We start from the raw sequence: 24,995 nt of genomic DNA, 5'->3' as shown, positions 1-24,995 counted from the left end.
CTGTTTTTTCCAATATATGTCTTTGTTGGATTGCTTATAAAATATGCTTTTTGGTTTTTAAGCAATATTTTTTGATGTACCTACATGAGGTTTTCTATGTGTTTTTGGTACTTGGGATTTGTAAAGCTTTTGGAATTTGTGGAAAATTCTCAGTCATCAACTCCTTAAGTATTGTTCCTGTTCAATTATCTGTTTTAATTATTTCTTCATCTAACCTACTACTAAACCCATCTACTGACTTAAAAAATTTTTTTCTTAGTTCTTAATTTTAATTACTTTTCAGTTTGTTTCTTTTTTATAGTTTCCAATTTTCTGAAATAATTTTGTGTTCTATTTCCGTCTGCATACTTAGTGTAATTACTTTGAAGCCCATGTCCAATAATTGCTAGTTATTTCTATTATCTATTTTTGTTGTTTGTTTTTTGAATATATGTTATCTCTTTGTATGCCTGGTGATTTGTAATAACACAAATTGTATATAAAACTATAGACATAATTTGAAGATCTGGGTATTGTTTTTCTTCCTCCAGAGAGGATTTAATATTTGCTTCCAATACGCATTAGTCTAGGACAACTAGTAACTGAGATTACTTCAGCCCAGTCATGGGTTTAGATCATTGTAAATCGGGACCTAAACTGTATGATGGCTGTTTTTTTCTAGTTCACCCTTACTTTTTAGCAGGTAGTTTTTAAGAATCCCAACTCAGAGCCTGGTTGATTTAGCAGGACTCCATCCTCTCCTTGATAGGCCATGAGCTCTTATTTTTATCCTCAGGGATCCTGAAAGATATGTCTGGCTTCTGTCTTTGTTATCCTCTTTTGGAATGGGCAGATGCCTCTATGGGAAAGCAGCCTCAGATGCTGAGCTCATGTCTCTGGGTTTCTGTCTTCTCCCTATCATGGCCTTGTGGTTTCTTATTTTCTTGATAGCTCTTTGATACCTTCCAAGAGTTAAAAAAAATGTTTTGTCCAGATTTTCTGGTTTTCTACAGGAAGGTTGGTCCAACTTATCTATTCTGCCATTTACAGAAACAGACCCCAGACCTTCCCCCACCCCATTTAGATGTTTAAAATTCATTCATCCTTCATGTGTATCCTTCACAAACTAATGCCCATTAATTAGTTTGGGAATGAGGTGATGGTAGCTTGTGACCTCTGTGTCCCCTCCCACCTCTCCCCCCAGAAAACCTCTTTTTCTGCCTGCCTTAGAGTTATACTTTCCTTTTCCTTGTCTCTGCTTTTTAACTTTTCCCAGTGCTGCAGTAGGTTCAGGGTCTGGTGTAATAGCCCTGTAGCTGACAAGGTAAGACTTGCGACTCTTTCCTGCGTGTATACCCCAAGCGCTGATCTTATTGTCACCTCTTAGGAAGCTGCCTACTCTCATTTCTTGGTCCTTTTAATTGTGTCGCATCTCCTTACCATAGAGCTGCTATTGGTTGACAGAAAATTCCCCCTCCCTGCATTGTGTCATTCCTTTAGTCAGCCACTGTTACTCAGGGTGGAGCTGGAGAGAAAGGTTGAGAATCACTGGCATATAGCTGCTGCCCTGGCACCTTGGATATATTCACAATAATATAGTTTAGGTTCATCTCTAAACTGTACATGTGTCTCTTTTTGGTCCTTCTTTATGAACCCAAAGAATCTGCATTATTCTGTTTCTGTGTGTTCTTTTTGGATCTAAATGAAAATATGTTTGAGAAGTAATAGCCTTTTTCTTATTTTGTATTCTATACTGTTTCCTTGGGTTTATTAGCACTAAATTTTTTTTAATCCTCACAGGACTTGTGGCTTCCTTTATAAGTAGAAGGGTAAGAGAGACCCTATTCTTGGGGCTGGAAGGAGAGAAAGTTGATTAGCAGCAACACAAGCAGAGGACATGGTAGCAGATGGATGGTAGGGGTTGGTCTGGGTGAGAAAGAAAGGGGAGATTGGTTTGGAACTGAGGAGTGCTGTTGAACGTCTGTACTGGCCAGAGAGCAGCTCTCTTTCTCCTCATTTTTCACTTCCTACTTCCTTAGAGCCCTCAGCCTTTGTCTTAAGCTGCAGCAAATAGGAGTCTTTAATCCTCTTGTCTGGCAGGTAACATAAGGATGAATAGATACCTTCCTGACATCCCAGTCGTTTCTCTGAAAGTTTTGTTTTTTTTAATGGAAATATTCTTTAATTGCAGTTATATACTGTAATGTCAAGAGGACACTGTAATGTCAAGAGGACTAACCTTCTAGTGTGTGATAGGTTGCATAACTTTAAAGGGGTGCTTTGAAACTTCACCACCATGTATAATACTGCATGTAAAGAGTATTTCAGAATCTTAAATGCACTTTAGAAACACTAGATATTGGTGAGTTGAAGAATTATTATCACATAGAGAATGAAATCTTGAAGAATGAAACCTTTTATTGTGATTTTAATTGATGTTTTATGTTGGTTTTTTATAGGGCTTTTTATATGCATATAGTATTAGTACCATTATTAAAACCACAATGAATCTCTACATGTCCATGCAAAAGCCAATGACCAAAACATCAGTTAAAGCATTATGCAGGCTTGTTGAACTTCTCAAGGTAAGTTTTGGATTGTTTTACCTTGCCATTATAATTGAGAAATGATCCAAGCATAAAGTAGGATTTTTGGGGGTAAGGTTTGACTTCTTGATTATGAGTATAAAAAATTATGGGAATGTGTTTTTGTCTCTTAGATAAAGGAACTAACCAGTGACAGAAATTTCTTGCATAATTTTCTGTGAATGGCCAATATACTTAAACTTTATTAAAAGTTAACATGTAGTCCAAAAGAAAAGAAGGAAAATGAAAAGATTAGTCAAAATATTAGTGGTTTTACTCATGGAAGTTCTAAGTGTGTTACATGAGTTTTAAAAACTACACATAAAATGTTATAGTATTAAAATGCATATGAGGCCAGTCAGCGTGAGGCTGTTTGTTTTATAATATAGAGGAAGTGTTGTAATCTTGGGATTTGAATGCTTTTGAAAATGTGGTAAAATGTTTCTTAGCATACTCTTACGTAAAGAAATAAAACTCATAGGTGGGAGAGCCTACTTGTAGCTTTTTGTAAAACCTGAGCTAAAGATTTGCTAGGGAATTTCTGTTAATAGTGGCTTTAGATATGCTTAGGAAATATAGTTTGGAGATCTTATCTTTAGATTTTTAGCCGTTTTTTCCTTTAAGGTATTATTAGTTATATTTATTTTTAATGAAATGCAAATACAGAAGTATATATATGTATAAATGCATGTATATCTTATATTTAATATGTAAGCATAATTTAAAAATAATAAACACTTAAAAACCTATTATCCCATTTAGGAAAGCGAATGTTACCAGTGTTTTTAAAGCCCCCTCTCTTGTCCTTCCTGGACTGCATCTTAATCTACCCTCTTGGAGGACCCGCTGTCCTGAGCTTCATGATTCCCTTGTTTCTTTTTAGTTGGTGGCATATGACTGAACTTATCAACCACTCATTGTTTAGTTATAAATGTTTTTGAAGTTTGTATTAATGGAGTGATGTCTCATGTATTCTTTGGCTTGGTTTCTTTTTACTCAGAATTTTTTATTTGGTCTTAACATGTTGGAGTGAGTAGCTGTAGTTCATTAATTTTCATTACTGTGTAGTCTTCCTAGGGTTGGACTTTTGGATAGTTTCCAGTTTTTGCTATTTTAAATCATGTTGCCATTCTTGTATTAATTTATGTTTCTTGGTGTAATTGTGCAAAAGTTTTTATGAGGTGTTATAAACCTATGAGTGGATTGCTGGGTTTTATGCTATGTATATACTCAGCTTTTAAGATGATGCCAGATTATTTTTCAAAGTAGTTAACATCAGTTTACATACCTCCGTCAGTATATTAGATTTCTGTTGTTCCCTGCCTGGCCAACATTGGTATTATCAACCTTTTGTGTGTATGTGTGTGTGTGTGCATGTGTACTTGTGAATTAGTGTTTATAGACGACTTTATATTTAACATTTCCCTGATGATTAATGATAGTATCTTTTCAAATATTATTAACTGTTTCTTTTGTGAAAAATATTTTTATGTCTTTTGTTCAGGTATTTGTTGAATTGTTTGCCTTTTTAAAAAAGTGCTTGATTCATTTGGTGTCTACATATTCTGAGTACTTATCCCTTGTGTGTGGCAGGTATTTTCTCATACATTGGTTTATCTTTTAATTTTCTTTATAGTGGCTTTTGATAAACAAATTTGTAATTTTAATACAGTTGAATTGACCAGTCTTACCCGTTATAGTAGTGCTTTTTTCATCTCATTTATAACTTTCTCACCAGGCCCAAAGTCATAAAGATATTCTAGAATTGTGCCTAAAGATTTTAAGTTTTAAGTTGATTCTCACAGAATCACTTCTGATTCTTTTTAGGCTATAGAGCATATGTTCTACAGGAGAAGCATGGTTGTGGCTGATTCAGTCTCACATATAACACAGCACCTTCAGCATCAGGCTCTTAATTCTATTTCTGTGGCCAAGGTATAAAAGCATAATTATATTATCTTTCTAGTTTGCCCTTCTGTTGTTTTGTGTTTTCTAGTTAAGCCTGTTTATCCACAATATTCTTGGTTATAATCTCCAAGGTATTCCATGATTTTACTGAGAGTGATGAGGATTATCTTTAGCCTGAATTTCCAGCATTAACACAGTTCTTCTAAAAAAGACATACTGTGCATTATTAAAATAATGTTGTATCTTTCTTAAATTAGTTCCTTGTTAAATTGATATGGTAATTTTGAGGTACACCTAGTAATTTGCTCTTCCTGATGGTGCTCAGCAAGAATGTTACAGAAATAAAGCATCTGACATTTTCAAAAGAAGTGAATAGGGAAAGTATTTGTCTTAAGTGCTGTTAAGTTGAATCATGGAAAAGATAACTGAAAAATTTTTCCTCATGAGTCTTTTGTTACTGCCTCAAATTTAAAGCTGGTATGTCCTGTTTCCTTTTATCTTTAAGAAAAGAGTAATTTCTGACAAAAAATATAGTGAACAGCGTCTTGATGTGCTCTCTGCTCTAGTTTTGGCTGAAAACACTCTAAATGGACCAAGCACAAAGCAGCGACGACTTATTGTTTCTTTGGCACTGAGTGTGGGCACACAGATGGTAAGTGTATTGCTGTTGCTTACAGAGTGAAAATGAGACCTGAGCTTTCACACTTCCCTTTTTACTGACTTAAGAAACCTGTCCTTCAAGTGTGACTTCTCTGCGCTTTTCCCCTCCCTAATAGAAAACATTTAAAGATGAAGAGCTCTTTCCACTTCAAGTAGTCATGAAGAAACTGGATCTTATCAGTGAACTCCGAGAAAGGTAAGTAGGGATATGTAATGGTAATGAAAGATACGGGTGATGGAAACATCAGGGCTTTTTTTTTTTTTTTTTACATAGGCTAGCAGTAGAAGGAATATAATCTAGGTAGACCTTTGGTTCCTCCTTATAATTTCTGCGGCATGACTAGAATGAGACTGACAAGGGTTCGTATTTCTTTTACTTGTCTTCTGTAGTAAGGATGTAGCTTTTGGAAGAACTCACTTGAAAAATGTGGTCTAGCCCTTAGAGCATCTGGCAGACTCTGGAACTGTTGTGCTTATTGTGATGGGTATCTCTAATGGACTCAGAGTTGCTGCTTTGTAACAAAGCTTCATCTGCTTGTGAGAGACTTAGAGCCATCTCACATAGTCTTCCATAATTTTATTTGGGACAGAATTTGAGTTACATCGTTGGTTAGACAGTCACTAAGATGGATTCATTTTTGGAAGGCTTATTTGTATAACTCCTGTGGCTTTATTGTTTTCTTTTTATCAAATAAGCATTGAGTTTCTTAGAAGAGAAAATGGATTTTCTGAATTTTGATTTCCAGTGGAACTAAGATTACAGCACAATTTTTATTTAGTGCTCATATTTATAGCATAATGTTTTTGTTATTCTGAGAAGCTCAGATTTTTGTAGTTAGTGGCATTTCACTTTCTATCCATGGAAGAAATACGGAACTTTTCTTCACTCTATTTATGATCAAGTTGTTGCCCTTTTATAAAGCGTGAAATAGTCACTTGGCAAAGATAATGAATAGGTTGAGTGCCACTGGTTTCTGTTGTTGCTGTTTTGGTCACAGTTTCTTGAAAGGTCTCCTTTTCAACTTTGAGACAGGTAAAATGGTGCATGTGGTACAGGGCTTGTAAGCCTAGTCGTATCAAATAGTACTGAAAATTTAAACTATCTTAAAGTTACATTTTTTAAGTATGCTTTAAAACTAAAATGCATTTATAAAATTCGAACAGTGTCACATATTGGACTGTTTTGTTACCATTATTTGAAAAATATGTATTTTGTGACTTTTCTATGCTAATTTTGGGTTAAGTGATATAGGGAGTACAGATAGGAATAGACAGCTCTTACCTTTACAGTATGTAATGTCATTCTTTTCATTATTTTGGAGGGTGACTTCACTTTTGGTACCATTAATTGCTACTTTACATTGTAGAGTCCAGACACAGTGTGACTGTTGTTTTCTGTACTGGCATCGAGCTGTCTTCCCAATTTATTTAGATGACGTATATGAAAATGCTGTTGATGCAGCCAGACTACATGTAAGTAAAAGAATAATGTAAAGAACATTATTTATTCATTTTTTTAATATACGGTGCAAACCATTTTAATTAATTTTAAAATAGATCATTTAATAAACCATTTAAAAACTGGTGCTGTTTTTTAACAGTGCTATGCATATACATTTTATATTAATATAAATTAATTTGAATATATACTTAACTCTTAACATATTCCTAATCATTCTCATTTCACTGGGTTTTAGTTTGTGTCAAAATAATTGACTTATTTGTCAGCAAGGTATTCAGATCTTTCCACTTCCTTATGGAAATGAAGTATTTGAATGCTTAAGATAAAAAGGATTAGTTAATGTGATTTTTTTTTTTTTTTTTTGGTATTAGCATATGCTTTAGAGAATAAAATTCAACTCTTAGGAAAGTAAGGTCAGATCAGATCAGATCAGTCGCTCAGTCGTGTCCAACTCTTTGCGACCCCATGAATCGCAGCACACCTGGCCTCCCTGTCCATCACCAACTCCTGGAGTTCACCCAGACTCACGTCCATCAAGTCAGTGATGCCATCCAGCCATCTCATCCTTTGTCGTCCCCTTCTCCTGCCCCCAATCCCTCCCAGCATCAGAGTCTTTTCCAGTGAGTCAACTCTTCGCATGAGGTGGCCAAAGTACTGGAGTTTCAGCTTTAGCATCATTCCTTCCAAAGAAATCCCAGGGCTGATCTCCTTCAGAATGGACTGATTGGATCTCCTTGCAGTCCAGGGGACTCTCAAGAGTCTTCTCCAACACCACAGTTCAAAGCATCAATTCTTCGGCACTCAGCCTTCTTCACAGTCCCAACTCTCACATCCATATATGACCACAGGAAAAACCATAGCCTTGACTAGACAGACCTTTGTTGGCAAAGTAATGGCTCTGCTTTTGAATATGCTGTCTAGGTTGGTCATAACTTTCCTTCCAAGGAGTAAGCGTCTTTTAATTTCATGGCTGCAGTCACCATCTGCAGTGATTTTGGAGCCCAGAAAAATAAAGTCTGACACTGTTTCCACTGTTTCCCCATCTATTTCCCATGAAGTGGTGGGACTGGATGCCATGATCTTCGTTTTCTGAATGTTCAGCTTTAAGCCAACTTTTTCACTCTCCTCTTTCACTTTGATCAAGAGGCTTTTTAGTTCCTCTTCACTTTCTGCCATCAGGGTGGTGTCATCTGCATATCTGAGGTGATTGATATTTCTCCCCGCAATCTTGATTCCAGCTTGTGCTTCCAGTCCAGCGTTTCTCATGATGTACTCTGCATATAAATTAAATAAACAGGGTGACAATATACAGCCTTGACGAACTCCTTTTCCTATTTGGAACCAGTCTGTTGTTCCATGTCCAGTTCTAACTGTTGCTTCCTGACCTGCATACAAATTTCTCAAGAGGCAGATCAGGTGGTCTGGTATTCCCATCTCTTTCAGAATTTTCCACAGTAAGGTAGTCATGTGTAGAAAAACAGCCTTCAGATTGAGGCTTTGTCTTTTAAGATAGGTAACTTCTGTAATATAATTCAGAGATGTAGTTTCTCTAGATTCACGTACAGTCTGGTTTTCTTCTTTAGTACATGTTCAGTGCTTTACGTGACTGTGTGCCTGCCATGATGCATGCAAGGCATTTGGAGTCCTATGAAGTACTTCTGGATTGCTATGACAAGGAAATTATGGAAATTTTAAATGAGGTAACATTTGAGATTGAAAAGCTTAAGATGTGTTTGGAATGCAGTGTTTGGAAAAACTTTTTGGGTTGAAGCAGACTTTCACAAATGTATGATTCTTACTTACAAATCACTGTCTAGAACAAAGGAACTGTCACTGTTGTGCTAAATTGGTCTTTAATTCCTAATTTTTTGTATAGAAATCCAGATTAGGAATTTGGATTTTTTTTCCTTTTAGTTTTCCTTTTTTCCTTTTCCTTTTATATAAGTAGTATATTTGAATTTAAAGTCTTATTCATTAGAAGACTGCAAATGCAAAATTGCTTTGAATATTGTCTGCTGCTCATGGTAATATAGTTAAGACAACCATCAATGTTGAATTTCATTTTGAGAGCTAATGACTGAAATCTTTGATATTTAAACGTAAACCCTGTTTGTTGTGTAACAATTTAAATGCATCTCTCCTTGTTCTAATGAAGTGTGTGTTGTAAACACTGCTATCTTTAAAACTGTATTTTCAGACAGCAGTGTTTTTATATGGAGGGAGGAATTAAAAATGAGTGAATTTTACAATATAAACCTTCTCAGGTTTGATAAAAATGTGAGATTTTTAATATAATTTATCATGCTGAATGTTCATATTTAGAAAAAAGGTACATGTCTTGGTCAGTATTTAGAACCCCATGTTACACCAGAGAAGATGATTAATTTCATTGCTGTTAACTCAGTGAGTTTTGTGTTTTTTTAATAATTTTATATGGAAGCATTTAAAAATTTTTCTCTTGCATGTTCTCAGGATCTTTCTTCCTTTGTTCTGGTTTATATAAATTTTATGCTCCATGTTGTATATTCATGTTCCTTGTGGTGAAACTACCAGACATTAGCTTTTGATTTTCTTTGCAAGGTTATTATACTTAAAATACTAATGAAATCATTAGAACTCATCTGACTGCTTCCTGGTTAAAAAAATAGTCATTGATGTAAAATGGATAGCAAAATAATTTCACTTTCCCAGTGAAACAGTATTTTACCAGGGAATATTTAGGTTGACAGTTTGACAGATTTTTTTCATCATTGTATTGAGTATAAAGCTCTTCACATTGAGAACACGGACATCTAGAAGTATCATACAGTTGGAATATCATTTTGAAAATTTAAGATATCAATTCTTTTCTGAATAGCATTTGCTGGACAAGTTGTGCAAAGAAATAGAGAAGGACCTGCGGCTTTCTGTGCATACTCATTTAAAGCTGGATGACAGAAACCCTTTCAAAGTTGGCATGAAAGACCTGGCCCTTTTTTTCTCTCTGAATCCAATTCGGTTTTTCAATCGTTTCATTGACATTCGAGGTGAGTGTTCTGGTTTTCTTCTTAGGGTCATATTCTATATGTGTTTGCTCTGTTAAAGAACAAATAACAAAAACGAAACCTTGAGAAAAATCTTTCCTTGTATTAGTCCGTTTATTCTTGAATTCCTTTTTGTTTCTTCATTTTTGTTTTCCTGGCAGCTTATTGTGTTATTTAAAGAACACTTTTTAGCTCTCAGTCTTTTCTTTTTAATTAATTCATTTTTCAGTATTGTTTTTGGTTGCACTGGGTCCTCGTTGCCGTGTGCGGGCCTTCTCTAACTGCAGCAGGTGGGGACTTCTCATTGTCATGCGCGGGCTGCTCGTTTGGGGGCTTCTCTTGTGAAGCGCAGGCTCGCGTGCACATGGCAGGTGCGGCCTGTGGGCTCTAGAGCACAGCCGCATTAGTTGTGGTGCTCGGGCGTAGTTGCTCCGTGGTGTGTGAAACCTTCCGACCACAGATTGAACCCATGTCCTCTGTGTTGGCCGGCAAATTCTTATCCATTGCACCACCGGGGAAGTCCCATTCCTAGCACCTTATTTTAAGGGAAGAAATTTAATGGTCAAAGACAAGTTGTTTTTAGTGTCATTTTTCTTCCTTTCCTACTGTTATCATGAAGCAAAAAAAGTTTTGATTTTTTTGTTTGTTTTGAAGCTTATGTAACTCACTACCTAGACAAGACTTTCTACAATCTAACGACAGTAGCTCTTCATGACTGGGCTACTTACAGTGAAATGAGAAATTTAGCTACTCAGCGTTACGGATTGGTTATGACAGAGGCCCATCTTCCTAGTCAGACTTTGGAACAGGTATAGTATAAAGTGTTCTTAGTATAGTCTAATGGTAGCTTAATAGTATTTCTCTAAGACAATTTTTAAAAAAATTTTATTTAGTATGTGTTTATATTTCAAAGTTGAAAGTGAAAATATTTGCTGTATATAAAAACCTCATAGTTGAGAAGAATAAAAAATTAGTGCTGATTTGCTTTATGAAAGAATTTATCACATGCTTCCAAATGTTTATACTTCACCTTTTGTTGAAATTTTGGTACATACATAAATTTATGTACAGCTTTTCAGAAACAAATGTAGGATAGTGAGGTGACTTTTGCCGAAATTTTACAAGTTTAGTCAAGGTCGCGGTTAAGAATTTTAAACTAGATATAATATATGTGCTTCAATATCTTAAAAAAATGGTTTTAAATTTATAAAGTTGTATTTGTTTTTAAATTTGAGTGCAAAATATTTAGCTTTATTAATTCAGTAAGCTAATTTACAATATGGTTGTATCTCAGGAGTGCAAAGATTTGTTTTCAGTTAATTTGTATGTAATTCTTTCTAAGATAATCCAGATGTAATATTTACTAAAATCCATTAATTCAGTTCAAAAATTTGAAGATCATAATTTTTCATTTGTCTCACTGCATATATACGGGCCAGTTCCAGAATCAGTTTGTATATCCTTTCATTCACTTATTTAAAAAATTAATATTTATCAAAAATTCGCTAGACACTACACGGTGTTGCTGGAGAGGGATGCCATTTCATTCTCCAGAGGTCTTCCTGACCCAGGGATTGAACCCATTGATTGCTTTGCAGTCAGATTCTTTACCACTGAGTCTCCTGTGAAGCCCTCAGTGTGTTTAGGGATACAAAAATAAATAGAAATGGTCTTAGCTCATGTACCTGTAGCCTAGTGGAAGAAAAATAATGAGTAAATAAAATTTTAGATTAAAATGTGAGAAAATCTATAATAAAAACTTAATCAAAGTGGTGTTTTGGTATTACTTTGAGCCCCAATTAGAAAAGCTATGGAATAGTTTACATAATACCATTCATTAGATATTAGAGTAATCACTGAAGAATGAAGGATTCTTATTAGGTAACTTGTATATTAAAGGTACATATGGGTGAGCTCAGCCGCCCAGTCGTGTCCTACACTTTACGAACCCATGGGCTATAGCCCACCAGGCTCCCCTGTCCATGGAATTTTCCAGGCAAGAATACTGGAGTGGGTTGCAATTTCATTCTCCAGGGGATCTTCCTGACCCTGGAATCAAACCTGCATCTCCTGCATTGACGGGAGGATTCTTTACCACTGAGTCATCTGAGAAGTCCTTATATTCAGGGTGGTCTAGTATAATTAAAAGAAGCATAAAGATTTGGAATTAGACTTTCTAAAATCCCTAGGTTCTGCCTCTTCCTAGCTTTTTGATTTTGCAGAACTTTCTTAGTTTCATTTTCTTTAGCTGTGGAATTTATTTTTTTCCTCCTTTTTAAAATTTTTTAAATTATGAAAGTATAGTAACACATTTATAGGTGACTTAGAAAATATAGTACAAAGTTACATATAGTCCACTATTCAATTATTTTTTTAAGTAGATAAATTAAGATTTAATTAAGATTTATACAATTTTCACACAATAGTAGGATAGAAATTCTATTTAAGTTCCCATAGACTATAAACCAGGAGACACTGGAACATATCCAGGGACATAAAACAAGATGTAAAAATTTCACGGTCTAAAGGTAACTGAAGTCATACAATGTCTGTTCTCTTATCACTGTGGAATTATGTTAGAAATCAATATCAAAAGGTACTTGAAAGTAGTCCACATATTTTCAAGTGCAGTGTGTCATTTACCAGGAGAGATCTTTAACTTAGCCATTGAAAGCCTCAGTAAAGATAAAAGACTGAAAAAAACAAAGGATGATCAGCTGTGGAATTTAGAAGAATAATATCTTTTTGAGAATTCCATGTAAAGAACCTTGCACAATGCCTGAAAAATACTATATACTTTAGAGATCACCACATATTCTGGCTTCCTTTTAGAATCTGGCTGTTAATTTACTTTCTAAAGAATATAGAAAAAAATCCTTGGGAAGACAAATATTCTCAGAAGTGGTAGGGCAATGATGTGAGTCATGGATCTTTGAAGTTTTAACTTTTCCTATCTACACAAAAGGTGTAACAGTCAGATTTCCCCAAGCAGTTAGTCCTGTTTGTGTGTGTCAGAAGCCTAGTCTGATCTTTGGTTGTATGTTTTCTGTAGTTCTTTAAAATAATTTTAAAATATTGGGTGACTTAATGTAAGCAGTAAGTTACTATATTGATAAGTTTGATTATTTTAAACTAATGATAATAGAACTTATATGTGGATTGTTTTGTAGGGCCTGGATGTCTTGGAAATTATGAGAAACATTCATATATTTGTATCTCGATACCTCTATAATCTCAACAATCAAGTGAGTAAATAAAAATTTTTTTATTGTGGGTAGGTGTATAGTAGGAAAGGCTGAGGGGCAAAGAATTGATTCTTAGCAGTGAAAGTTAGTAAAATAAAGGAAACAATGATTGTTTAGAGATCTTGTTTATTTCTTTGCTTTGACTGTATTATCTTCTTGAATGACTTTCCAATTATCTCTAATAAAATAGAGTTCTAAAATTCTTAGATTAACTGACCAGTGTTTGCTATGGATTGTGTTTGTTTTATTACAGATTTTTATTGAACGAACAAGTAATAACAAACATTTGAACACTATTAATATTCGGCATATTGCTAATTCAATTCGAACACATGGCACAGGAATCATGAATACAACAGTAAGAACCTTCTGGGAGGGGGTGTTGTACAGATGTTTGATGCTGTTTAATTTGGAAGTTTAAGATAGTTTTTTCATTGAATATTCTGATAAATACACATTATTACCTGTTCATATAGTACCTGAATTTCCATTTTTCTGTTGTAATTGAAGTATTTGGCACTGAAGTTGTGTAAGATGGAAATGGAAGCTTTGTGATTCAAAAGGCACTTTAGAATGTCTTACCATCACAAGGTCATTATAAATAACATTGGAGATTTGAAGACATCAGCATAAATATATATATCTGTGTAGATTGTCTGATAGTCTCTGAAAAGTTGCTTTTGAAAGCAAATCATCGATAGTTTATTTAATATCAGTCCCTGGTGGCTCTGCCACCAGGCAAAGAATCTACCTGTAATGCAGAAGACCCAGGTTTGATCCCTGGATTGGGAAGATCCCCTGAGAAGGAAATGGCAACCCACTCCAGTATTCTTACCTGGAGAATTCCATGGACAGAGAAGCCTGGAGGGCTACGGTCCATAGGGTCGCAAAGAGTCAGACACAACTGAGCCACTAACACTTAACACTTGCATGCTCTTTTTTGGGGGAGGGTACTTACTAGTTATTTGATACCCTTAAAAATAGCAATTTGCTAAAAATATCTCAAATCTTCCTAAATATGGGCAGTCACGTGAGAGACTGAATCATTTGAGCTTATATGTTGTTTTTCCTCTGTTGGAAAAAGAGAAATCTTTAAATTTACCTGCTTTTCAGGTCACGGTTTCTCCTTAAGGAAAGAATAATGTGAATGTTTAAATAGTACAATATTATTAGGCATATTTGGGAGTAAGAGAATAAGGAAAAGTTACATGACTGGAAGGTTGCAAAGGACCATTTTTAGTGTAGTGGAGAAGATGTATTTGAGCTGATAAGTAACATGGTTGGAGCTCTTTGTTAGTGGTTACCAGTAGAAAAATGAGACATGGATGGAGTTTGAGATTTCAAGTCAGGAGTCATCTGCATAGAGATTTCTGAACCTTTCAGGATCAAACTCTTCTTTGACCTCATCTATCAACCATTCATGTAACAGATGTAATTATGCCTGTATTTTATGTGTCTCAGGCACTGTGCCGGGTGCTGAGATGAGAAAACCAGACATTTCTTGCTCTCGTAGTAATTGTACTCTGGCGGGAGAAACAGCTGTTAATCAGTTAACCACACTAATAAATGTAAATTCCTGATGTCTGGTGATGATGAGCTGAGCACAGAAAAAATAAGATCAGAGACTGGCAGATTTACCTACTATTAAGATGTGTAATAATCTTCTAAGAGCTACTACAACTGAGAAGATCAAGAAAAAGCAGTGTTTAAAGCTGCAAGAAAAGTTCTGAGAAAGCACCCACTTCTGTAACTGGGTGATGAAGACTGTTAGTTAACATGGGCATATATATGCCAAAATAATTGGTAATAGTTGAAGGTGGTGGCGATGGAAGTTAATGCAAGGCTTTCATCTGTGGGTCAGAATTAATCTTGTTTTGACTTTAATCGTAGCTTAAACCCTACTTTTTCAGTGTTTTCTAAGTCTAGATCAGGGCCTTTTAATCCATTCTCAAAACACCTCCACTTGTCATTTTACAGGTTATTGCAGTCGAGATTTCCTAGTTTATTTAACATATACTTGTCTTAAAGTCCCCGTCACTCCCACTACAATACACTTGATGATGACAAGGGCAGTGTCTAGCATGAGAGCAGGTACATTGTTTTGCACATAAGAGGTGCTCAAAATATTTATGGGTAAATAATTGAATGTTTACTATCTTCCTTTAGGAAAGGTCAGAGAGCTCCATGTTTTTTACTTTAGTATCAGTTCATTCATGTAGCTTGGTAATCTCCTGAGTGTGGTTTATGACATAAAACCTAGCGTGTTGGCAAATCTGGTTTATGATTCTCACTATAGCTCTTAGTCATATTATTATGTGAATATTTTTTCCATTTTTTAAATCTTTTTTTTGTGTCATAAAAATATTTAAGAGGAGCTTTTAGAAAGTTCTATAAATTTTGGCAATAAAAACTTCATTTAAGTATTTCAGGTCCAAAATGAATTAGACTTTATAAATGGATTATTTTATTTAGTAGTACTGATTTGAAATTAATTTTTATATTTAATTTTTCCAATTTTAATTTTATAGGTCAATTTCACCTACCAGTTTTTGAAAAAGAAGTTCTATATATTTAGCCAATTTATGTATGATGAACATATCAAATCCAGATTGATTAAAGATATTCGGTTTTTCAGGGAAATCAAGGACCAAAATGATCATAAGGTATTTTACATGTTCTTTTGAAAAGGTGGTTTGATTCAACTATTGAATATATTGACATACCTTACATTGCTGTGCTTTACTTCATTGGGCTTCGCAGGTGCTGTATTTTTTAACAAATTAAAGGTTTGTGGCAAACCTGCGTTTTCAGATGATGGTTACCTTTTTTTAGCAGCAAAGTATTTTTAAATTAAGGCATGTGCATTATTTTTTTATATGTAATGCTATTGAATACTTAATAGACTAAGTACAGTGAAAACGTAACTCTTGTATTACACTGGGAAACCATAAATTAACGTGACTCACTTTATTGCAGTATTTTCCTTGTTGCAGGGTCTTGAACCAAACCTTCAATATCTTCAGCGTTTGCCTATATAGCAAGTGTTTATGCTGAAATTCACTATGAGTTGCTCTGTTAGCGATTTTGTTTTCTTTTTTATTTTTCACATAACTCCCTGGTTTGGCTTCCAGTTTTCTGTATTTTCTCTTATAATTTCTTACCCTTTGCATTCTCTGTAAGTGAAAGTGTAAGGAAAAAGTAAATGATGAATGTAACCAGGTATTACTTTTCTTCATTTTAAAATAATGCAAAAGCAGAACGTGCTCATTTTGAAACATTTAAACAATGTATTGTTTAACATTTAAACTAAATGTTCTCCTTCATTTCTGTTTTCTCCCAATTCCATTTTCTGGGGGCAGTTGCTATTAATAGTGTCATGTGACGTCTTCCAGATGTCTGTGTGATAAACATGTATTTGTGCGTTACAAATACTGCTTTTTCCCTTAACAAAAATGGACTAATACTAAACATGCTGTTTTGCAGTATGCTTATCACGTCAGCACCTATAGATCTACCTCATTCTTCTGCAGAGTTGATAGTAAAGATGCATACTGTAACTCCTTTAATGTCCTACTGAGAAATAGTTATTCAGTAGCCTCTGATTTCTCTGTGCTACCAGCAGTGCTACAGATAACATCCTTGTATATTTATCTCAGTGTTAGGGACTGTTTTTGAAAGACAGATTCCTTGAAGCGGAAAAGGGCAAAGAAGATGATTATTTAAATTTTTGATACATGTTGCCAAGTACTCTAAAAGTACTGCACCAGTTGACAATCCCACCAATAATTTATAAGAAGGCTATTTTACTTTTGCCCTCTGGACTGAATTTTCCCATAGTGAAGTGAACTGTAAGTGTTAACTGTACAGAGGCTGCATATAGCCATGTGGATAGAGAAACCAGCAGGCTTGGATGGATTTTATGTTTGATTTGCCACATCCAAACCTGTTTTTATTACTCTTCTTAAGCATCACCTAGTTCTAGCCCTCTTATATATTAGTAGTTCATTCTTTTCAGTATCAGAGCAGCAAAATAATAAAATACAGATCAGTTATCAGGAAATTATATTAACTCATTTTTATTGAATCAGAAATTAATGTTCAGAGAAATAAATGGTACTGTTGTTGTATAAGAATTGTTTCCATTTGTTACTTATATAAAATGAATGATTGAAAAAAAATTGACTAAGACTTGAAAAACCTTGTTTTAATCGGTGATGGCAGCTAGAAATTTTAGTTCAGCTGATGTATGTTACTTGGGAAGGAGTGTGTTTTTATGTAAGCCCCTAATACTTTTCAGCCCATGGAAACTTACCACAAATCTTGGTAAGATGTTTCTAGGAAGCATTGATTTCTTTTATCTATCTGGTAGAGCAGTTGGAAGACTGATATTGGTAATGGGAAATCTAAGTTTGGTGGCATTCATAATTATTCCCTTTAATATAAAAATATTTAATTTATATTAACCTTGAATATTGGTAGTTTTTGTGCTATATGTAATTTTTTTGTCATTAAATTCAGTAATTATTTTTTTTAACACAATGGAAATGCAAAATTAGAACAGTGATATTGGTATGATTGATTTGGTAGATATTTTATGTTTTAGGAGTCTTTATTAATAATGGCAATCTTCAAATTTTCTCTCTAGTATCCTTTTGAAAGAGCAGAAAAATTCAATCGAGGCATCAGAAAACTTGGAATAACCCCAGAGGGACAAAGCTACCTTGATCAGTTCAGGCAGCTCATCAGCCAAATTGGTAAGTTATTGTAAACATGTTGGAAAGTAAAGTACAAATGCCAGGAATCTGTCTGATATATTATAAATATCTCATAGGAATGAACTTTAATATGTGCGTGCCTAAGTTTAGCTTTATTCCACTAGTAAATTCCTTTCCTTACCAAAAGTTTTTCAAGTATGATTGGATGGTTGGTGCACAAATAATTGATAGATAAATAAAATATTTATAAATACATTGTGGATAAATAAAACCTCTTCAGTTAAATTAAAAATATAACTCATCTCAAAGGCCATACTCATAATAGTCAACTGGTAATTATTTATTGGGTGCCTATTCTTTTCAAGGTCCTATTTCAGACTTTTAAAAGAGATTCCCTCAGGTTAAGCCTGAATGCAAAGATGTGCGGTGTTAAGGTGAAAAGTTACTTAATAATTTTTCTATGCTCCATCATTTTATGTTTATATGTAACTTCTTGAGTTGTCCTTCTGCCTTACAAGTAGAACTTGTTTTCTGAAATGTGTAACACTATTTAAAAGGAAGAACTTCACTTAAAAATAATCCAAGATTTAAAAATCTGTATACTTATTTGAGCTTTTCATATGCATTACCTGTATTAATGTCCTCACGGTAACACTTGAGATAGGCATGTAATCATCTTTTTAAAGATGAAGAAAGAGAAACTCAGAAATAAGTGGTGTTGCTGGGATTTTAACCAGGGTTTTTCGGCTCCAAGTCCGAAGATGTTTTGTATTCTTCACAGTTGCAGACCGCAGGCAGTTCAGTAAATTCTTATTGACTCTGAAACTGAAACTGTGTTGTTCAGTCATGTCTGACTCTCTGTGACCCCATGGATGGTAGCCCACCAGTATCCTCTGTCCCTGGGATTCTCCAGACAAGAATACTGGAGTGGGTTGCCATTTTCTTCTCCAGGGGCTCTTCCGACCCAGGACTCAAATCTGGGTCTTATGCATTGCAGGCAATTTCTTTACCGCCTGACCCACTGGGGAAGCCATTATTGACTCTAATTTGGCAAAATTTGGCCTCCTGAGATTCATTGATTCATTTATCAAACATTTATAAAGCCTTTGTTATACCAGGTATTTTTCTTGATGCTGAGAATACAAATAGCCTTTGTTCTCAAGAGGCTTTAAGTTTACTAGTGGGAAAGGTATAATAAACATTTAGTTAGGGAATAAAGTCAGTGAGCACTAGCTAAAATTATATAAATTAATTGGTTTACACATTAAAACTTTCTATTATGTATTAGTACAAGAACTTAGAGACTTCTACCTTTGTAAATTTTTAATTTTAAACAATTTAATAGTGAGATACTGTCTAGTAATCTTTTATTCATAGTGATGTTTAATGTCACATTAGATTGTAAATTTATGGAGCAATAGTTGTTAACCCTTTTTGAGAATTTGATGAAAATACTGAATTGATTTTCCTCAGAATAATGCCCCTATGCATGTTCACATACAGTTCTGCATGTAATATACCAGAGGTCAGATACCCAAAGCTAGAGTCCGTGGTACTCAAGAGCTGTTTCTTCAGAGCAGTGTTGCTTAAAACTTAAAAATTCACACACCAATAAGTTTTTTCCCCTTGTGAATACTGCTTGTGGTAGTACTTATTTTATGTTTTTACATTTTCTAAAAGTAGTTTTGTACTATGAAGTAATCATTAATTCATGAGCTTAGGATGCTAGTCATTTTGCCCCCCAATGTACATGAAAATACACATTTTTCCCCAGTACACAAAAAATCATGTCACCTCTGCCCCTGGCATGTATTGCACAGTTGGTGAATATTATCCTTTTCACTTTATTCCAGTATTTTATTCTTTATTCTTTTCTTAGGAAATATAAGTTCTTTACCTCTGCCCGTAAAAATTGTAATATGCTTTTGAGTCTGTTAACTCTGTTGAGAAAAGGAGTAAGGAATCTAGAGCTGGGAGCAAAATGAGAAGTCTTCTTGTCTAATAACCTGCCTGCTGAATGAATAACCACCACCATTAACATTTATTGAGCATTCGTTATGTGCCAAAGTTATTCTGAGTGCTTTATATGTTCTAACACATGTAAAACTCAATGCTGTGAAGTAAGTATTATATTCATTGATTCCACATATTTATTGAGGACAGTACAGTATTTCTAGGTGCTGGTAATATCTATGACAATAAACCCAGTGTTTAACCCATTATAGCTTAATTTAATAAATGAAGAGACTAAGATACAAAGTTTATAACTTGACCTAGGTTTTGTAGCTAAAAAGCACAGAGTTCAGATTTGAACCCAGTAGTCTAGCTCACAGTAGTACTCTTTACTGCTGCTCCCTATTTGCTTCTCACTAGCATATTTTGCGGAGAAGGCAATGGCACCCCACTCCAGTACTCTTGCCTGGAAAATCCTATGGACGGAGGAGCCTGGTAGGCTGCAGTCCATGGGGTCGCTAAGAGTCGGACACTACTGAGCAACTTCACTTTCACTTTTCACTTTCATTGGAGAAGGAAATGGCAACCCACTTTAGTGTTCTTGCCTGGAGAATCCCAGGGACGGTGGAGCCTGGTGGGCTGCCATCTATGGGGTCACACAGAGTTGGACATGACTGAAGCGACTTAGCAGCAGCAGCAGCAGCAGCAGCATATTTTGATCAGCCAATTTGGAGGAAAACAATTTGACCAATTTGATGGAAAACAATCAAACTAGATACTTCATTTTTCTAAGATGCATATTAAAGAAGCATTTTAACATCATTTCTTATATTGGGATAAGCCTTGGATTCAGTGATACCTAATTGAAGGTTTTTAATGATATCAGATGAAATAATGTCTGTTAAGTGCATAATTTTATTATTGTAATCTATGAAGTATTGACTACTTCTTATCTTTTTGTTTGTTCTTACAAGTATTTTCATTTCATTTGAATAGGAAATGTTGGCTTTAGGGTTGGAGCAGTGAAGAAAACAAAAGCTATATCATAGATTTTGCATTCTAGTTGGGGGAGATACAGACAAAAAGATATGTATCAGTAATAGGAGCTGAGTAAGGTGACATATCATTAAACACTTAATGATTTTAAATGATTTAAATGATATTCAGGGAATGATACAGTTTAATGACATTTAGGGAAAGCTCTAAGTAGGTGACACGTGAGCAGGAACCTAAATAACATGAAGGAATAAGCCACGTGCATGCATAGCTAAGGAAAGAGTTTACCAGGAAGAGGTGGTGGTAAATGCAAAAGTCCCGAGTCTGCTTAGCATTTTTGGAAACCAGTTGGGCTGGAATGGAGTTAGTGAAGACCCAGATGGTAGGGTGTGGTATCAGAACAGTTGCAAGGGGCAGAATCAAAGAACCATTAACCTCTATATAAAGGAAACATTGTTGAGGGGTGGCATACTGAAGGTGGAAATAGATCAGGAAACCATTGTATAGTGTAGTATTCTAGGCAAGAACTGCTGGTGGTTTGGAATAGGGTGAGAGCTGTGAAGGTCGGGAAAACTGGTTGAATTCTGGTGACATTTTGAAGGTAGAGCCAGTGTAATTTGCCATTGATTGAAGTATGAGGGAAAGGAGGGCTTCCCTGGTGGTCAGTGGTAAAGAATCCTCCTGCCAATGCAGGAGATGCAGGTTTGATCCACAGGGAGGATCCCCTGGAGAAGGAAATGGCAGCCCACTCCAGTATCCTTACCTGGGGAATCCCATGGACAGAGGAGCCTGGTGGGCTACAGTCCATGGGGTCACAGAGAGTTGGACACTACTAACTAAACTAAACAACGACATTGAGGGTAAGGAAGGAGGCAGAGATGACTTCACTGGGTTTGGCCTGAGCTACTGGAAGGATAGACTTGTCAGTTTCTGAGGAAGAAAATATAACTGGGGGTGAAGATCTTCAGTTGGAGTTAAACTTCTTAAATTAAAAATTCTTCTTAGACATGGAGATGTAGGCATGGGATTAAAAAAAGCCTAGAGGAACAGTCTTGGTTGGAGATACTAGTTTGGGAGGAATCAAATAAGGATTTCTTGATACCACTTGCAGCTGTGTGTGTGTGTGTGTGTGTGAGAGAGAGAGAGAGAGGGAGAGAGAGACATGTTATTTAATGTGAGTGAAGAAGCTGTTGATAACAGTAATTTTTAAATGTTTGAGTTTTTAAAATGTGCTCAATTTAATGCATTTATCAATTAAAACAGTTATTTTTAAAATATTTAATATAGATGGTATAAGTTTATGTACATTTATATTCAAAGAGTTGGACACTACTGACTGAGCAACAATATTTTAAGTGCACGAATATGTAACTTTTATTTTTGTGGAGCAAAACTGAAGTAAAATACAGCAAAGTCTCTTGGTTCTTACGAGTTGAAACCTTGTAATTAACTGCTATATATAACTGTATTCCTGATTATTAGAACTTAGAGTTATTTGTATAAACATCTGATTTTTTTGTGTATATGTGGTTTTTAAGGTAATGCTATGGGCTATGTACGAATGATAAGATCTGGTGGCCTTCACTGTAGCAGCAATGCCATTAGGTATGGATGCAAGCATATTTTTGCCTTATTTATGCCATTTAGAAATTTTATGTCATTTAAATCTGTCTTTATTGTAAGTAATATTGTAGAAGGGGCTTTTTTCTTTTCTTGTTGATATATTTTGAGATCAAATATGGAAGAAAACCATTAATCCTACTACTTAAATATTTTTCTCAAATTTTAAACCTGTATTTTTTGAAATTAATTTCTTTTATCGGTGCAGTTTGAAATGTTCTATAGATTACATAATTTGTAAAGATTATAATTTGATGATTATATGTAAATAATTAAAAATGCTGAAATTGAGTTTTGGAACTCAGTTGTTCCAAATATAAACTGGTGATATTAATAATACAAGTGAAATAAATGCAGAGTTCTTTCCAAAGATATTGTTGAAAAATTTAGTCTTACAGTACTGCTTTTCGTCTGTCAATTGCATATATTTAATTTGCTTTAATAAATGCCTTCTAAAATTCTTAATGTAGATTTGTACCTGATCTTGAAGATATTGTAAATTTTGAAGAACTAGTCAAAGAAGAAGGTCTTGCAGAAGAAACGTTAAAAGCAGCAAGGTAATCTAATCTTGGACAAATAAGTTAAATTTGGAGATTTAAAAACATGTATGTTCATTTAAACATTAAAGACTAGAGGATAACATATAAACTGATATGTCAGTGTTTTTATTATGCAAATAATGGTATTTTTATGGGATACAATTTGTTTTAAGACTGCAGTATTCTGAGATCTTTCCAGCGTCACTAAAAGGGATCTTCTAGACGGTGCCCTCAGATACATGTGACTGTTCAACACTTGACATGTGGTTGGTTAGTCCATATTGAAACGTGCTGAAGTATAAAGTTCATAACTAATTTTGAGGATTTAGTGTTTAAAAAAAAAAGCCAAATATCTCATTAACAAAATTGGGACTTCCCTGGTGGTCCAGTGGCTAGGACTCCTCACTCCCAATGCAGAGGACCTGGGTTATCCCTGGTCAGGAAACTAGATCCTACAAGCCTGCAACTAAGAGTTCCTGTGCTCTAGCTTAAGACTGGGTGCAGCCAAATAATTTTTAAAAAGAAGAAATTAAAAAAAATCTCATTAACGAAATACATTTCACCTATTTTTAAAAATAATTTTATTTACGTATTTATTTTTGGCTGTGCTGCGTCTTTGTTGTAGCTACCCAACAAAGTAGAGTGAGGGCTACTCTCGAGTTGTGGTGCGTGGACTTCTCACTGCGGTGGTTTCCTTGTTGCAGCTCCCAGGCTGTAGAACACAGGCCCAGTAGTTGTAGCTCGTGAGCTTAGTTGCTCCACGGTGTGTGGAATCTTCCCGAATCACACATCAGACCCTTGGCTCCTGCATTGACAGGCGGATTCTTTACCACTGAGCCACCAGAGAAGCCACTTACCTATTTCTTTTTACTCTTTTAATATTCCTCTTTGCCAGCATGGTTCTAGAATACTGGTCCATCCTTATGTAATCTGGAGCAGTAGTGTCCAGTACAGTGGTCACTGCCAAATGTAGCTGTTGAACACTGGAAATAGGGCTAATGGACTAGGGATTTGAAATAAAATCTGTATTTCATTTAAATTTAAATAGCTAATGACAATCTTATTGAACAGTGCACATGTATAGACTTTTAAGTAGTGATTTTGGAACACAATTTAAAAGTTGAAAAGGCATGCAGAATTGTTAAGTATTTAGAAAACTGGGTTTTCTTATTAATAACTAAAACAGTTATTGAGTCAGGCATGAAGGGGCACCCTTGGACGAAGTGGAAACAATTTGAATATCAAAAAGAATAATGGTAGAAATTGGTCATAATACTGAAGAAGAATCTGTGATACAGTGATAATAAAAGTTGGAGAGAGAGAGGGAAAGTTCCTTTTTACAGTGATTGCCAGCTAGTAAATATGAAAGGGATGAGAAAATTTAGGGGAAAAACCAGTTTTGCAACTACCACTGTAGGACTTGACATCAGACAAAAATCATCAATGAATTCTCAAACATTTTTGGAGAACAGAGTATTCACTATGAAAACATTGTCTCACGAATTGATTATTAATCATAAAGGGGAAAAAACACCTTTCCAGTGGAGAGACTGATGTATCCACCTTACATGCTGACATAGGGCCCCCTGATGCAGTGTAATGGCAAGTACCTGTGTTGTGTTCTTGCCTTGATGTTTACTCATCAAGTAAAAGAAAGTTTATGGCAGGTGATGTCAGGGAATTAAGAGGTTATGATAATAAATTGATTCTCTAAATGGACATTAATGTCTTCTGGAGCAGGTATCATAGTTCAAGATAAGTGAAGTGGTTAAAATGGTTAATAGATGCCTGCTTTCAGGAAGGAGTGGTTAGATAGTTGGACATAGTTGGGTCACATGCATCTCAAAGGAGAGAGATTTCTACCATTTATTGGTGGAGGAATAGTAATTTGAAAGTGATAATAGCCATACATAAGGATGTAGAAGCAGCAGCTAATGTTTCTGAAGGTTGACTCGGTGAATGAATGAAGGTCGCTCAGGCATGTCTGACTCTTCGACTTCACGGACTATAGAGTCCATGGAATTCTCCAGGCCGGAATACTGGAGTGGGTAGCCTTTCGCTTCTCCAGGGGATCTTCTCAATGCAGGGATCAAACCCAGGTCTTCCATCTTGCAGGTAGATTCTTTACCAGCTGAGCCACAAGGGAAGGCCAGGAGTACCAGAGTGGATAGCCTGTCCTTCTTCAGGGGATCTTCCCGACTCAGGAATCGAAACAGGGTCTCCTGCATTGCAGGCTGATTCTTTACCAACTGAGCTATGAGGGAAGCCTGAAGGTTGAGTGGGAAACTAGATTCTTGAAAAGGAGATAGA

The 24,995-nt window shown here is 35.2% G+C and overlaps 1 protein-coding gene across 3 annotated transcripts in view; it reads left to right on the top strand.

Annotated features, from left to right (window-relative positions):
* Positions 1–24,995, top strand: part of WASHC4 (WASH complex subunit 4) — a 58,501-nt gene that overhangs the window by 24,281 nt on the left and 9,225 nt on the right. For all 3 annotated transcript variants that reach the window (XR_003511111.1, XM_027541901.1, XM_027541902.1), the window contains exons 15-28: positions 2,439–2,564; positions 4,392–4,499; positions 4,978–5,124; positions 5,249–5,328; positions 6,500–6,605; positions 8,178–8,294; positions 9,452–9,620; positions 10,272–10,426; positions 12,788–12,862; positions 13,116–13,220; positions 15,391–15,525; positions 17,508–17,616; positions 22,065–22,131; positions 22,617–22,703. Coding sequence is in view for 2 of the 3 variants with exons in the window: in XM_027541901.1 (XP_027397702.1) it covers positions 2,439–2,564; positions 4,392–4,499; positions 4,978–5,124; positions 5,249–5,328; positions 6,500–6,605; positions 8,178–8,294; positions 9,452–9,620; positions 10,272–10,426; positions 12,788–12,862; positions 13,116–13,220; positions 15,391–15,525; positions 17,508–17,616; positions 22,065–22,131; positions 22,617–22,703 (1,586 nt within the window). In the remaining variant the exon portion in view is untranslated. The remainder of the gene's footprint in view (positions 1–2,438; positions 2,565–4,391; positions 4,500–4,977; positions 5,125–5,248; positions 5,329–6,499; positions 6,606–8,177; positions 8,295–9,451; positions 9,621–10,271; positions 10,427–12,787; positions 12,863–13,115; positions 13,221–15,390; positions 15,526–17,507; positions 17,617–22,064; positions 22,132–22,616; positions 22,704–24,995) is intronic.

Source organism: Bos indicus x Bos taurus, chromosome 5, assembly GCF_003369695.1.
Source record: "Bos indicus x Bos taurus breed Angus x Brahman F1 hybrid chromosome 5, Bos_hybrid_MaternalHap_v2.0, whole genome shotgun sequence".
Taxonomy (NCBI): Eukaryota; Metazoa; Chordata; class Mammalia; order Artiodactyla; family Bovidae; genus Bos; species Bos indicus x Bos taurus.
Note: the sequence above shows the minus strand (reverse complement) of the source record. Positions and strands in the feature narration are given on the sequence as shown.